At 38.2% G+C, this 17,348-nt stretch overlaps 1 protein-coding gene across 8 annotated transcripts in view; it reads left to right on the top strand.

Moving 5' to 3' along the window:
• Nucleotides 1–17,348, top strand: part of cblb (Cbl proto-oncogene B) — a 130,770-nt gene that overhangs the window by 71,923 nt on the left and 41,499 nt on the right. For all 8 annotated transcript variants that reach the window (XM_062974845.1, XM_008107794.3, XM_062974844.1 and 5 more), the window contains 5 exons: nucleotides 1,349–1,470; nucleotides 4,243–4,380; nucleotides 4,955–5,042; nucleotides 6,525–6,656; nucleotides 16,597–16,800. In XM_062974845.1, coding sequence (XP_062830915.1) covers nucleotides 1,349–1,470; nucleotides 4,243–4,380; nucleotides 4,955–5,042; nucleotides 6,525–6,656; nucleotides 16,597–16,800 — 684 coding nt within the window. The remainder of the gene's footprint in view (nucleotides 1–1,348; nucleotides 1,471–4,242; nucleotides 4,381–4,954; nucleotides 5,043–6,524; nucleotides 6,657–16,596; nucleotides 16,801–17,348) is intronic.

The following is a 17,348-nucleotide window of genomic DNA, read 5'->3' as shown; positions in this document are numbered from 1 at the left end:
TAGGATTGTCATTGTGTGCCTTTGAGTCATTTCAGACTTAGGGTAACTCTAAATCTAAAGTTTAGGGTGGAGGTCGGGTTAATTACCTTGGTGGGCGGAATCTGGTCCGCGGATCTTACTTGGGGGACTCCTGGACTAAACTAATAATGTAAATTCTTAAAAGGTTTTCCCGTAAGATCCCGTTTGGTGTATAATTGGCTGGAATATTGAATTTGGAGCATAAAGACCTGAGTTTACATTTGTACTTTGTAATGAAACTTATAGAATAGTTGGAAGAGACCTCGTGGGCCATCCAGTCCAAACCCCTGCCAAGAAGCAGGAAATAACATTCAAAACACCCCCAACAAATGGCCATCCAGCCTCTTCTTAAAAGCCGCCACCACACTCTGGGGGAGAGAATTCCACTGCTGAACAGCTCTCACTGTTAGAAGTTCTTCCTAATGTTCACGTGGAATCGCCTTTCCTATAGTTTAAAGCTATTGTTCCATGTCCAACTTGATGGTTGACAATAAACTGGTTGCTATTGGCCAATGTGGAGTTAATATTCCTGACATATTTAAGCATGATTTATTAAGGCCGGACTGTGGCGCAGGCTGGTTAGCAGCCAGCTGCAACAAATCACTCTGACCAAGAGGTCATGAGTTCGAGGCCAGCCCGTGACTACGTCTGTCTCTGTCCCTGTTCTATGTTATGGCATTGAATGCTTGCCTTATATGTGTTCAATGTGATCCGCCCTGAGTCCCCTTCGGGGTGAGAAGGGTGGAATATAAATACTGTAAATAAATAAATAAATAAAGGCAAGAAAAAGTATCTTACTAATCTTCCCTCATTGCACATACTAGCTGTGCGACTTTACATCATATTTCCTTTTGAGATAAAAACAGGGAACTATGACTTAAATAATCACAATAGAGCCCCTTGGGTGAGCCAGTGTATGTAGTGATTTGAGTGTTGGACTACGACTGAAGATCAGCATTTGAAACCTCATTTATTCATGGAAACCCACTATGTGAGTCACACATATGCTCTCGATTTCAGAGGAAGACAAAGGCAAATCTTGCTAAACAAGTATTGCCAGGAAAAAAACCATGACAGACTCACCTTAGTATTGCCATAAGTTGCTAAGGGTTTGAAGGCCCATGAGAACAACAAAGCAGCACTGGTGAAAGTGAGGAGAGGAGGGGGCAGATATCGGAAATCTAAATTCAGGCAGAGACATACCGAAACTAATCCTTCATTTGGAGTCAAAGTAGATCATATGTCTAAAAGCAACAGAGTGCAAGTACTTGACAATGTTTTCAGAGGAGAGCTGGGACAAATACTGTCCTTTTTTCATTTTTTTCTTTAGCCTTGGAGTTCAATTTTAAGAAACTGGAACTTCTTAGCTGTGACGCATCCTGGATATATGGCATTTCTGACCTATGATGAAGTTAAAGCACGATTACAGAAATACAGCACCAAACCAGGAAGGTAATGTGTTTTAACTCAAACATCATTAGAAACATGCCATTTGGCCTGAGCCTCTACTTTAATGTAATGTGCATAATAGCTGTTGTTCATGTAATGAAGGACTATAATCTTGATGTTTGTTTGATATGATAGTTTGACTCATACTACTTTTTAAAAACTCAGGTGCCCTTAAGAAAACTGTATAAAGGTTTAATCAATATGGAGCTCTTCTGTGAGTTGTGTAGCATTGGTAGATTTGTGGTAGTTTTTCAAACTTTCTGCCAAAACCACAAACACTGCTATAAAACACATACACACACATATTTAATAGGAACAGTGTCCTGAGTAGCTAGTGGGACTAAAATCACTAGTGTGACAGTAAAAACACACTTTACCTTCTTTATTGGTGTGCTTCAATTATTTGATTCTGTGGCCTTACTTTCTTAACTCCGTTGTCTGTCCTTTATTCTTCATTTGCAGAACACCACAATTTCTAATTTTCTCTGGTGCATTTCTAAATTTATTTATGTCAGGACCCAGGCTGCAGAGCACCAATAACCATGCGCAGAGACCAGAATCTATCTAATATCTTTATTAAAGGAATATATAAAGTCAATAAAAACAAGTGAAGAATATAGTTCAGAAGTAGACCTTTCAGGAAAGGTCAAATATAGTCCAGAAAAACAATGTCCAATATGAGATATTAGAGTCCAAAGTTATAATCCAATAACCGAAACACACACTTTGCCAAGCAAAGTGTGGGGAAATGACAAGGTCCTTTAGTCCAATGGAGCTTGACAACAAGGCTGGAAACAAACTGGATTCTTGGCAAACAAGACTTGATACGTGGCAACAAGAAGCAAGAAGCAAGAACAAGGTCCGTGGTGAGGTCCGTGGAAACAAGGAAGGCTTGATACTAGAACAAGGTCCGTGAAACAAGGCTTGGAACTTGGTCCTGAAACAAGGAACTGGAGTAACGTAGTCCACACACGATCTCACTCCACAAGATGACGAATTGACTCCGCAAGGATCTCCTTGCGTAAAACAGCTATATAGGATCTTGTTTTCCCGCCAAGGAACACTTTCCCTGGGGAACAAGAAGTGAAACCCAAACTGTGTCCAGATGCATGACTCCTTAAGATTTCCCAAGGGAAGCAGGCTTAATCAGCTAATTGTCTGGCAGCGATCCTGGCACTTCGGCGATTCGCCTCCCTAGCGCCTCTATCTCGATTAATATTATCCCTACGAGAGTACGGGGGAGAATTCTGCCCAAGGCTTGTTTGGCTGACTTCTTGAGGGCAAACATCTTGCAGGTGCAGCGGCTCCGATTCAGGCTGAATCGGTGGAAAACCCAAGTTTTCCTCTTCGTCTGCCACAACAATACTAGGAACGGGACTACATGGCCCATGAGACATCACAATTTAGTAGATAGTCTTCATTTTTGTTGCTTCATAGTGTTGGCCCTGGAACAAAATAAACTTTCTGTAGCTGGACTATAGCATCTTTATTTATTTATTTACAATATTTATATCCCGCCTTTCTTTACCCAGAGGGGGACTCAAGGCAGCTTACAAACGGCACCTGTGCAGTGCCTTGGGCATAAAACACAGAGATTAATAAAATTATTAAAATTAAAACAGACATAAAAACATAATTAAAATTAATTCCAATGTGAGACATGTCATCTAAAGACAAGGTCTAAAGTCTAAATTTATATTATTGTTCTAAAAAAAAATCCCTAATGTTGACTTCACATTGGCTTTGTTCAGACAATGTTAGGCCATGGTTTGTTTAGCCTAATTGTGGTTTGTACATACAAGCCTCTTCAAGTCCACTAACAGTGAGCTATATGCAATTTTAGTTCTAACTAGAGCAAACCAGCTGATTTATAGAGTAGTAAGCCATGTGTTCCATTGATTTTTAAGGCCTATTCTAGCTGGGACTAAAACTACTTGGATAGTCACCTATCCAAGTAACTTGTGTCCATCCTTAAGGTGTACAAATGAGAACAAAAATATGCATTAGCACTAGATAATCTGAGCCCAATGTTACATCTACTGTGTCTGCATTAACCTTATTACTCCGGTCCTCATGAATCTCACTTTGCAGCAATTTTATCTGCAAAGTACTGAGCAAATTGTTAATAATAAGGTGTTGTGTAGTCTGATTTATCTTTGTATACAGTGTTCTCTCTTTACTTCGCTGTTCGCTTTTCGTGGCCTTGCTGTTAGGCTGTTGTTCCCCTCCCCCCCCAAAAGGGAGATACACCTGTGTGTGTGTGTGTGTGTGCCTCCCCTTCCCCCACCGTTCTCTTTCTCCCTCACACAGAAATGGTGGAGGCAGAGGCTCTTCTGAGACCGCCCAAGCCCCCCCCTCCCTTGAAGCGAATGACAAGGAAGGAAGGAAGGAAGGAAGGAAGGAATCCCCTCCTCTTTCCACAAGTCTCTTCTTCTTCTCTGAAGGGTGGGAGGGACATCACCGCTGGCCCCGCCCCCTCCATGATGGGAGGCATTCAGGCATCAAATAATAGTGTATAACTACTAAAATAAGGTATAAATAATAAAATAAATATAGTGCCCCTAGTTCGCGGATTTTCATTTATCGCGGGTGGTCCTGGAATGTAACCCCCGCGATAAGTGAGGGAACACTGTATGAAAGACATCTGATCATTTATAGTAAAGTTTTAAACATGTAGAAGAGTACAGTTGCCAAGCCCTGATCCAGTCACTGTTCTTTAATAATGATGATGTTCTTTTCCTTCACTAAATACAGCTTTGTTCCTTTTATTTATAGCTATATTTTCAGGTTAAGTTGTACTCGATTAGGGCAGTGGGCCATTGGATATGTCACTGGCGATGGAAATATTTTACAGACTATACCTCACAATAAGCCTTTATTTCAAGCTCTGATTGATGGCAGCCGGGAAGGATTGTGAGTAGAAATGTTTACTTTTTCAAATACAAAATGGAATTTCTCGTTCATGGATTGCAATTAAGGGTAGGGGGTACTCTAGTTTCACATTAGATCATGATTCTTTCATAACTCTTCAGGGAAGAATATAAAGCAGGAAAACAAGTAGTTTTCTTGTGCCCTAAATTAGTTCAGGTAGAATTTAGATGCAACTTGCAGTGAAATTGAAACAGAAATAGAAAGGGGGATACAATGAGAGGCAACTATGATATAGCGGCGGGGGGGGGGGGGGGGTATGAATATTGCTCTTGCAGTGATGTCCAGAACTGCAAAGAAATTATCAGAAAAACAACAGGAAGAGGGGAACTTTTGGAACCTTCCGTTCATTTTACCTTAATAGTCTGGTGAGAAAATTCTTCATGAGACAGAATCAAGCAATTTCTGTTATCTAGTTTTTATCAGATTAATCTAAAAGTCGTTAGCTTTTTGTTTCCAAAAGGCGTTAGCAGTTTGATCATATTGTGCAACTAAAATGCATTTAGAGTTAGTTACAACTTGCATAAAGTATAATGGCTGATGTTTATTTTCAATCCAGCTATCTCTATCCAGATGGACGGAGTTATAATCCTGATTTGACAGGACTCTGTGAGCCCACCCCACATGATCATATAAAAGTTACACAGGTATGTTACATATTATCTTTGGAATAAAAACACCAATCAGTAAAAACATAAATAATAGATGTAAATTCTAAATTTTGAAGGAGACATTTGTGGCATCTATATGTTTTAATGGTATTAAATACCCAGAGGTATAAAATCCATTATCCAAGTTGGTAAAAAAAATAATAGCAGAAGATGGGCTTTTAGAAGGCTTCTTTGAAAAAGTGTTTAGTTTATTAAGTATATCTATTTAGTAAAGCTCTGATTGTTTCAATTTTCATGAAAGTAATCAAGTTAAAATATGAATTACTTTTGGCTGTTTCTGTTTGTTTTATTTCATGATACTTTGAACAATATTAAATTTTTATTTAACTTTTTAGCAGTGTAATTTAGTAATAAATCTGTAACCATTTTCATGCAGAGTACATTTTATTAACCAGAATGAAACTTCTATGCTCCTCTTGGGTAATCTTACATGTTAGTGTTTGAGGTGATTCTTTGTTTTGCCATAAAGTATTGATGATTTGGTCAACTTTTAATTTTTTTCTGTGCTGATTTTACAACATTTCTAATGCAGTTCTGTATGTGGTGGTTATAATTTTGCTCATATTGGTTTTGGCTTTATAAAAATGAAAAATATTTTTAGTATTAATGAAAAGTCAGTACAGCTTTAAATAAAATAATGTAATGTTGTTCTGTGTGCTACATGGATAATACAGATTCATTATGTGCTTCTTGCAGTAGGATATATTATATTCTCTTTGTCATTTTTGTGGATAACTGAGAAGTAATTGATATCTATATGTAAATGTTAAGTGAAATATAAAATATCAATCTTTTGAAAGTGAATGTATACTGTGGTGTAAAATTATAACTTTCTAACACATCTTTGATTTGTCTTTTTTGTGCTGTAAAGGCAGTAAATGTAATTAAGGAGGAAGAGCAGAATTTGACTAAAGTCAAGATTTTGTGAAAGATAAATAGTCTGAACATTTTTCAAGGAGTAGTTTAGTTCTGATTCCCAGCAAAAAAGTCTTAACTTTGCCTTAATGTGAAGAAATGAACACAGAATTTCCATTGGATCTCAATGCTCGCAGTTCTGCCATAGCCACATGTGTGTATGATTCTGCAACTGAAGATAGTGCTCAATTTTTCCTCGTGGAGCGGACTGTGTAGTTCATAGCAGTTTACTCTGTAATTAATTTATCTTCATAATAACACAGGTTTCTTTGTAATTACTAATGGGATTTTATCGCATATGCTATATATATAAAAATACATATAAAGCAAGGCTTACAAATTTAAAATATTGTTGTAAACTAATTTTTAATCATATCAATGTCTTCAACATTTTATAGCCTCACTTGTGTTTTGTATTGCTGATGAGGCAAAAGCTGGGTTGTCAAGTTTTTCTTAAACTTTATTAAACTTAACATCCTTTGTTTGTCTGAGCAATACATACAGTATTGTAATCACTAGTAACTACAGTAGTCTCATTTTCAGGAACAATATGAATTGTACTGTGAAATGGGTTCCACATTCCAACTTTGTAAAATTTGTGCCGAAAATGATAAAGATGTGAAGATTGAACCTTGTGGGCATCTGATGTGTACGTCTTGCCTTACAGCATGGCAGGTAGGTCGTCTTTCTTTTAAAACACACCAGCACATGTGTACATTGTCAGAGTCAGACTTGTTTTACTAGTCAGACTTGTTTTATTGGTGAAAGTATCCAGAAGTGTCTTTTGTCTCGACTTTTGAAAGCCTTTCTTAGAAGATAAATGCAGAATTCCTTAACCTGTTTGATCATTGTTGCTCAATCATGAGAGTTAGAAGAAAGGTGAATGCTTACCTTAGTATACCCCCATGCGCAGTTTCCCTTTTTGTGTTTTTCAGTTATCTGCTGTAAACCATGATATTAAAATATTAAATGGAAAATTCAAGAAATAAGTTTTAAATTTCACCCTGTTCTTAATATTGTGATGAAATTTCACACCATCTTGCCTGGGACATAAATCATCCCTTTGTCCAGTGTATCCACACTGTGTATGCTACCTGCTTGTTAGACATTCAGTATCCCTCTCAGATCAACTGTTGCAGTATCACAGTGCTTGTGTTCACATAACCCTTTTTTACTTAATAATGGCCCCAAAGCACAAGAGTTGTGATGCCGGCAATTTGGATTTGCCAAAGATAAACCATAAAGTGTTCCTTTTACGTTAAAAGGGCAAAATTTTCAACTTAATAAAGAAAGGGAAAAATGTATGCTGAGATTCCTAAGACCTATAGCAAAAATGAATCTTCTATTCATGAAATTCTGAAGAAGGATAAAGAAATTCATGCTGGTTTTGTTGTCACACCTCAAACTGCAACAACTGTGGCCACAGTGCATGATAAGTGCTTAGTTTAGATGGGAAAGGCATGCAATTGGTAGGTGGAAGACATGAACAGAAAATGTGTTCCAATTGACAGCAGTGTGTTCAACCGAAAAACACTAAAGCTATTCAAATACTTTAGGAAGGAATTCCTTGAAATTACTGACAGCAAGTCCTTTACAGCTAGTAGGGATGATTACATAGATTCACGAATACATTAGACCCCCGGCCAATATAAAATTACTGGAGAGCCTATGACTGCCAACAAAGAAGCAGCTGCCACATCCAGCATAGTTGAGGAAATTGTGTAAAGAGAAAAAGGATATGACCCAAAGCAAATATTCAGTTGTAATAAAAACAGATTCCCAGTGGAACCTATATTCTTAAAAGAGGCACCAGGGTATGAAACATGGAGGAACAAATTAACTAATACTGGGTGCAACTCTACAGGACATATGATAAAGTCAGGGTGAAGAACAGAGCAAAGAACCCATGCTATCAAAAATTGTCTGCTATGTTCTGGCAACATAATCAGGAAGCGTGGTGGCCATTTTGTTTATGGAATAATAATAATAATAATAATAATAATAATAATAATAATAATAAATCTTTATTTATATGCTGCTTTTCTCCCACAAAGGGACCCAAAGCTGCTTCCAACATTTTAAAATACAATACAAGATCAACAGCAACCGAACACACAAATATAAAACATTATAAAAATCAAAGGAAAACATTAACTAAGCTTTTAAAACCGTATGGAATGATTGCATCCATGCTTCATCCCAAAAACGGGAAAAAACCCTTGAACGAGGAAGCTTTGGAATTTAAAGTGCTATTAATAGTAGACAATGAACCTTGCCATCCTGAATCTGTTTGCTATGACTATAGAAATGAAATGTCAAAGTTGTCTTTTTACCTCCAAATACAACTTGACTCCCTAGATCAGGGCATCATTCATTTCGCCAAAGCTACACATACACCTTGTATTTGATCACATTTGATCAGCAATTGATGTAGACTCTGTTGTGGACATATTACAATGCTGGAAATCATTCACTATTGGTGAGCCAATAACATCCTTCAAAATAACATTGGATGAATTAAAACCAGAAACTGTAAATGCCTGCTGGAAGAAGCTACGGAGTGGAGTTGGGAATTATTTTAAAGACTTCTTGGTGATTGATGGAAAAGTCAAATGGCAAGACAAGGTAGAGAAGGACTTGCTGGCAGATTTTATAAAGAAGTGAAATAACATATTGAAGGTCATTGAGAAGTCTTAACAAATGATGAATTGCAAGAACTTACTGAGTCATCTATGAAGGAAGATGATGAAAATGAAAATGAAGTGAACATTGTTTAAATTTGCCAAAGTTTTTCAAATTGCTCAGACATTAAAGACAACATTATGGAATGGGATAATTGGATGGAATGGAGCATTTAAATCACCCATGTGATTACTGAAGGATTATATCCTCTGTAGTAACATTTCAATTATGTAAAAAGAAAAAGACAGCAACTATCCATCACAATGTTTTTCCTAAAGATTTTGGGGAAAAATTGAACTGTTGAAAATCTTCAACCGTCAATATTGTCTTGGCTCAGTGAACCATGATCATCCAAAGCAGCTGATCTTCCCTCTGACATACTCTGAGAACATCAATAATAGCCAAACACTAATTCATAATGCCTGTGTCATTCACCTCACTTCGTCTTATCACACCATCACAAGAAGAAAGGTGATAAGGTATTTTGATAGAAATATTATTACATTTTTATTATTACAGTATATTGTTGTAATTCTTCTATTTTTATGTTAATCTCTTAATATGACTAATTTATAAATTAAACTTTGTAATTCATATATAAGGAGCCCCCGGTGACGCAACAGCTGAGTAACTGAACTTGCTGACCAAAAAGGTCAGCGAGTCGAATCCAGGGAATGGGGTGAGCACCCACTGTTAGCCCCAGCTTCTGAGTAGATCAATAGGTACTGCTCCGGTGGGAAGGTAATGGCGCTCCATGCAGTCATGCCGGCCGCATAACCTTGGAGGTGTCTACAGACAACGCCGGCTCTTCAGCTTAGAAATGGAGATGAGCACCAACCCCCAGAGTTGGACATGACTAGACTTAATGTCAGGGGAAAACCTTTACCTTTTTCTTTACCTTATCTCAAAAAAACATGGTGTATATAGGGTTCAATATTATGCATGATTTCAGCCACCCAGTGAATGTCTTGGAACATTTTCCCTGGTGGACAAACAGGGAGTGGGGTGGTACTGTGAATAGTTGTATATGACAGTGCACGAGTATAGCAGGATGAGCAGGCAATATTTTTCTAAGCATACATTGTTCAAGAGCATTTTATAAATTAGGAATGAAAGGAGAATGGGTATGGAATTCATTGACAATTCAACCAGCACTATAATCTGAAGCCAAGATGTGTGTTCAACTACTATAAATATATTTTGGATTCTATTTCTAACATTGTTTTGTTACTTCCATCCTTTCTACTCCCTATTGGAATCAGAGGAAGTAAGCTGTGAAAAACCATAGGAATGATGGGGATTTTTACAGATAGCTCTTCCTCCTTTCACCAATAGGGACTGCATGCTCTGTTGGGTCTTCTTGTGGAACAGCTGTAAAAACAGGCATGGAGGGAAACATTCAGATGTTAATTCCATACTATCTCCTTCTATGTGTCAGTGGGGACAAAAATCTAGCCCAAGCAAAACATGTTTTTTTTAAATTTGAAAAATGTAGCTGAAGTGAACTTACAAAGTGAACTATAATTTAAAAAATAGAACATTGGGCTTTTTCTTTCATCAGCAGCCACATTTTCTGTTTAACCAAACTTCATTGCAAATTTAACTTCTGTATAATTGATGCATTGATAAAGAGGCCATACTGTAGCAGTGTCAGTTGTTACTTGCCAATGGTTAGAGTTTAATCGTTATCATAATGGCTCACGGACATGCCAAAAGAGGGATTGTCTATGCTTTTTTGTCATAGAAAAACATCTGTGTTACTGCTCTACAACAAATTTTCACTGAACTGATTTTGAATATTTTTTTAAAAAACTGATGATCAGTTTTATTTGTCCCATTTTCCTTTTTATAAAAAAAGCTTTGCAGGGGTTATGGGGGGAAGCAGAGTACAGATAAATGCTGAAAGAAATATATTGGTTAATTATGAGGGTTGCATTCTATAAAATGGTTAGGTAGAGCCAATTAATAATATATGTATGGAACATTGAATTATATTGAAGCATTTTAATGAGTTTCTGCACACATTCGTATAATCATAGCTTAATTTAAAGCCTGAAGCAGGAATATACAAATGCATTAGCAAGGTTGCCAGTAGCAACCATATCTCTTGATCTGGCCTGTGTCTGCCCTCAGCACAAAATAAAAACTAGGGTGGGTCTTCTCTGTGGTTTTGTGCCACAGACCCCTTCGCTGCACTCCCACACCACCCAGACCCATATTATTATTACAAAGGCCATCTGTTGGGGTGCTTTGATTTGTGTTTTTCCTGCATGGCAGATGGGGGTTGGGCTGGATGACCCCTGGGGGGTGGTTGTTGTTGTTGGTATAGTTATTACACTTATTACAGTTCTAGGTGGCCATCTCTTCGAGGTACTTTGATTTGTGCTTTTCCTGCATGGCAAAAAGGGGTTGAACTGGATGGCCTCTGGGGTCTTCCACTGAATACTCTTGAGTTTATGTTGGTTTAAATTGTTCTTCATTGTAAATATTGTATTGTTTGGTTGTTGTGAGTTTTCCAGGCTGTATGGCCATGTTCCAGAAACATTGTCTCCAGATGTTTTGCCCACCTCTATGGCAAGCATCCTCAGAGGTTGACGGGTCTGTTCGAAACTAAGTAAGTGAGGTTTATATATCTGTGGAATGTCCAGGGTGCCTTTTGTGTTCCTTGATTTCTGTTTGTGCGCTGCGTTTGGGGCTCCATGATAACACAACCTACAAACTATCTACAGACCCACTAGGAAACAAATGCTACATTCAGCAAAGGACGATCCTCTCACCTATGCAGGAGTCTACTGTATACCATGCAGCTGTGGACAAGTCTACATAGGGACCACCACATGCAGCGCCCAAACACAAATCAAGAACATGAAAGGCACTGCAGATTAATTCAACCAGAAAAGTCAGCCACAGCAGAGCACCTGATGAACCAACTTAGACACAGCATATTATTTGAGAACACAGAAATGCTTGACCACTCTAACAACTATCATTTCAGACTACACAGAGAAGCCATTGAAATCCACAAGCATGTGGACAATTTCAACAGAAAGGAGGAAACCAGGAAAATGAATAAAATTTGGCTCCCAGTATTAAAAAAAAACTCCAAAATCAGAACAGTACATTAAGAGCTACGCTCAAAAAGCAGGGGAATCCCTGACAAGAATAAATCAGGACCAGCTAACACCTCCCAATAAAGTATTTCCCCACTGCGAGGCCATTCAATGCTAATCAGTGTGGCAAATTAGAACATTCACACCTGCCTCAAGTAGACAAGTTATTTCTCCCACTCTGAACATTCCACAGATATCTAAATCTCACTTACTTAGTTTCCAACAGACCCATAAACCTCTGAGGATGCCTGCCATAGATGTGGGCAAAATCTCAGGAAAAAATGCTTCTGCAACATGGCCATACAGCCCGAAAAAGATCTCAGACAAAAAGCAGGCTCACAAAGATAACTCCTTGGAAACAACTTTATTGATCCTTCTTACAAAGTTGAAAAACAAGCTAGTTCTGACTATATCCCGCCAAATCATCACTATATCAAACCACCACCCCATGGCGCCCCTTCTACTCTACTCCTAACGGCTAACACTCCATTCCCAGGCAGGCAAGCAACAAATCAATGGTTCCCTCCTCAGTCCAGATGGCTGTTCTCAGTAAGCAGTTCCTTGACTCCCATTCCAATTAACTGGCATGGTGTGAACAGTTCAACTTGTTGGAAATAGCTGAGACGGGCACATCCTGATACTCACAGAAACCCAGTGATTCTGGCCATGAAAGCCTTCAACAACATATTATATTGTTCTTTCTTTCTTTCTTTCTTTCTTTCTTTCTTTCTTTCTTTCTTTCTTTCTGCACTACAAATGAGGTATGTGCAGTGTGCATTTGAATTTATTCATGTTTTTTTCAAGTTCACACAAACTTTATACATCCATCTGCCATTGGCCCGGCCTGTCTATCAAATTTTAATACACAATGTTACCCCTGTGTCTAAATATTTGCTCATTCCTGATAGATAGATAGATAGATAGATAGATAGATAGATAGATAGATAGATAGATAGATATATACACACACACACACACACACAATATATATATATATATATATATATATATATATATATATATATATAAAATAATATATAAACATTTATTGGGGCTCCATGAGAAACTTTTGCTTCTAAAAGGGCTCCGCAGCTGAAAAAGTTTGAACACCCCTGCTTTAAGAGTCAACAACCCAAACCAATCTAAAATATGTTATATCAAATATGCACACAAAGGGAAAAAAAAATAACAAAACACAAAACTGTATGATCAACTTTCTAAACAAATAATCCATATAAAATACAAAAAACAGACAAACAATATAATACAAAGCAAACAGACTAATGCATGTAATCAGAATATACATGACTACAAACAGTACATTAAGAGCTACACTCAAAAAGACTCTGGTGCTAGAGGTAAGAGGTAGCCATGAAGAGAGTTCCATCTTGTCTCTTTGCATCAGCTGGAGGCCCCTCCCTCCAATAACATGCTATGCTAGTTACATACATATATATATACATATATATATATATACAATATAATGTACAATAATATATAATATAATCTATATATATAATAAAAGTGAATGTTTGTATCAGAGTATGTATCAGCGTTTTGATTGGCCTGGCGGAATATGTGCTCGCGTTTTGATTGGCCTGGCGTAATATGGATCAGCTTTCTGATTGGCCAGCCGGAATATGGGCCAGCTCTGATTGGCCGCCACTTTCACAGGCCACTGGGATTGCTGAGGGAAAAACTACTACCAACTGGCTTCGTTCGGCCTACTTATCTCCTCAGAACGATGCTAGCTTTGGGACAGTTAACAGCTTTCGGCCTACACTTTGGTAATAAAAAACACCACTGCCAGCACCACGAAGGCCGGACCTGGACCAAACTTGACACACATCACCCCTACGATCCATGAACCCACTGACAACAGATGGCCCCCTTTGGCCCCTCTGCTGACATGTTTAAGGCCTTCCAGGCTGGCCCCTCGCCGCTAGGCCCAAAAGGGGACGCCATCTTGCCTCAGCTTTCAACTCCTTTGTAAGGCCCTACTTTCCTCAAAAGACAGCAGAGAACATTGTTACTATCTTTTTAATGATATGCTTATGAACACTTCTAGCCCCCAAAGCCCCAATCCAAGCTGCCTTTGATCATTTTGCTAACACATTTCAGGCCTTGCAGCCTGGCTCCATTGTGCTAGGCCGCAAAAGAGGCGGCCATTTTCCCTGTTCCAAACAGAGCAGCTTTTGCCTGTGTCTTTTGGATACAGCACTCTCCTTCAACAAGGTCAGGCGGCAGTACGTAAATAGGTTGATCCACTGTGACGGCACTTCCTCATTCCAACGTCATAAATTAGTTAAATTTGCCTCCCCACTTTATAAGTGGTACCTTATTTCCTACTTGATAGATGCAACTATCTTTCGGGTTGCTAGGTCCTTTGGCTCTGGGAGTTATAGTTCATCCTTATATAGACAGCACTGAACCCAGCCAACTTCGGATCTGGACCAAACTTGGCACACTGCCTCATCATGCCCAACTGAGCATACAGGCAGGGTTTCGGGGTGATTCTCCTTTGTCTCTGGGAGTTGTAGTTCACCCTTATATAGTTAGCACTGAACCCAGCCGACTTCGGATCTGGACCAAACTTGGCACACTGCCTCATCATGCCCAACTGAGCATACAGGCAGGGTTTCAGGGTGATTCTCCTTTGGCTCTGGGAGTTGTAGTTCACCCTTATATAGTTAGCACTGAACCCAGCCGACTTCGGATCTGGACCAAACTCGGCACACTGCCTCATCATGTCCAACTGAGCATACAGGCAGGGTTTCGGGGTGATTCTCCTTTGGCTCTGGGAGTTGTAGTTCACCCTTATACAGACAGCACTGAACCCAGCTGATGACGGATCTGGACCAAACTTAAGTGATATTTCCTCACATCCCCAAACAACTCAATGCTGTCTACTATTAACCCGGGCACCGCCGGGACCCCAAGCTAGTATATAATAACTATAACAGATTGTATATACATATAATATTCATAATATTATATTGTAATATGATATAATACTAATAATGCAATATAAGAATATATATATATATATATATATATATATATATATATATAAATTATATATTATATTTTACATTTAATATTACAGTAGAGTCTCACTTATCCAACATAAACGGGCCGGCAGAATGTTGGATAAGCGAATATGTTGGATAATAAGGAGAGATTAAGAAAAAGCCTATTAAACATCAAAATAGGTTATGATTTTACAAATTAAGCACCAAAACATCATGTTATACAACAAATTTGACAGAAAAAGTAGTTCAATACCCAGTAATGTTATGTTGTAATTACTGTATTTACGAATTTAGCACCAAAATATCATGATGTATTGGAAACATTGACTACAAAAATGCGTTGGATAATCCAGAACGTTGGATAAGTGAGACTCTACTGTACTAATAATATTACAATATATTGATATAGTACAATATAGTAATTTATTGCCAGTATTGTACTATGCTAATAATATAATTTTGTATGTAAATTTAATTTGTAAGCCGCTCTGAGTCCCCTTCGGGGTGAGAAGGGCGGCATATAAATGTAGCAAATAAACAAATAAATAAATAAGGAAATAATACAAAAAAATGTTAAACTAAAATTCAAAAGCCTTGGAAAACAAAAATGTTTTCAATTGAAATTTGAAAGCAGCAAGAGAAGTAGTAAGACCACACATGTTCAGGGAGGCAATTTCAAGAGTAGAGGGAAGTAAGTGAGAAAAAATGAGCCTGAGCCAAAGAAGTGGAAACCATAGTTGGGTGAGATAGGGTTAATAAAGTGTTGTTGTTGTTGTTGATGTGTGCTGTCAAGCTATTTTTTTTACTTTTTTTCCATGTCAGGAGTGACTTGAGAAACTGCAAGTCGCTTCTGGTGTGAGAGAATTGGCTGTCTGCAAGGATGTTGCCCAGGGGACGCTCGGATGTTTTGATGTTTTTACCATCCTTGTGGGAGGCTTCTCTTATGTCCCCTCATGGAGCTGGAGCTGATAGAGGGAGCTCATCCACTCTCTCCCTGGGTGGGATTCGAACCTGGCAGCCTTCAGGTCAGCAACCCAACCTTCAAGTCACAAGGCTTTAATCCACTACGCCACCAGGTGCTCCACAGGGGTGGGTGCCCTCTTTGCTGTGCAGACAGACTACTGGGATTACAGAAGCAGTCCCAGGAGTCTTTCCCACAAGGCCCATAGCCCATTAGAACCAGGCCTTTTAGGGAGGCCCAGATCTAATGGGCTATCCAATTAATTCGAAGTAGGGTCTCAAATTAATTCACTTTTTTAACTTATGGTGGTTCTATCTTAGCAAGATTTAGTCAGAGGGGGGTTTCTCTCAAATAGATTTTGATTCACACCTTAGTGTTACTGTATATACTTTACTTGGCTTCTTTTAAAAATATGTTTATTCTCTGACCCTTTCTAGATTTTCTCAGTTGTGTTAAATGCAAACATAAACATTTTTGTAGTGTATGTCCATGTGCAAAGTACAGGAATATGATCCTTGGAAAGCCATTATATTTAACAATTCTAATTGCTTAAACTTGTTTGTGGATATCTGTGGATATGCAAAGCTCTTGACCTATTTTCATGAAATTCTGCCATGTAGGGCTATAAAAGGTCAGAAATAACAAAGGCAAACCATATTTAAATGATAAGGTAAGTCAAATGGGTTTTACTATATTTTCAGTTTTAATTTTATATGATTTGAAAGATTTGTTTGGTACAATGTTAAAATGTTTCCCTTAGAGTTTTTAGAAATCCATATACCAGAGATAAAATTTTGTTCAGTAATTTAAAATCAGTTTTTCCCATACAGGAGTCTGATGGCCAAGGATGTCCTTTCTGTCGTTGCGAAATCAAAGGGACGGAACCCATTATTGTAGACCCTTTTGATCCCAGAGATGAAAACATACGGTGCTGCAGCATCATGGATAGTTTCGGTATCCCCATGCTTGATTTGGATGATGATGATGATAGAGAAGAATGTTTAATGATGAATCGATTGGCATCTGTGAGAAAGGTATATATTTCTGTTGAAACATGTAACATATTTAACTCTTATTGAGCAGAGAAGAGCTAAAAATGAAGTCACTTGTAAGAATAAGGTGACATTACGTCTATGAAATGGGATCGCAACTCAAAAAATGTTGGAAACCATTGGGAATCATGGCACTAGCACTTTTGAGATACTCTCCTTTCATTCTATGGATTTACAAATATATTGCAGCCCTCCCTTCATTGCTTTGCCTTTTCCAAACTTCAAAAATCTGCAGAAATGTGGGTTTCCAGGCTATTGCTATACTGGGTAATATGGACCAGTCTCAAACATTCCATTTTTTTTGGTCATGACATGAGAGTGTGCAGTAGTTTAGGGAATTCTGAAAGGGTGGACTGCCTAGATCCAATTCAATCTGTTGCCAGACCTGGTTAAGGGGGAAAGAAATCTTTGGGCACCTTGATGGGGAAGCTATGCAGGGGGAGTGTGTTCCTGATGGTTCTGTGCTATTTCCCAACACCTTTTGATACTATTGACCATGCTATCCTTCTGATCCACCTTTCTGGGAGAAG

The sequence above is a fragment of the Anolis carolinensis genome, chromosome 3 (genome assembly GCF_035594765.1).
Source record: "Anolis carolinensis isolate JA03-04 chromosome 3, rAnoCar3.1.pri, whole genome shotgun sequence".
Classification (NCBI taxonomy): domain Eukaryota; kingdom Metazoa; phylum Chordata; class Lepidosauria; order Squamata; family Dactyloidae; genus Anolis; species Anolis carolinensis.
This window is presented reverse-complemented; position numbering and strand designations above follow the sequence as displayed.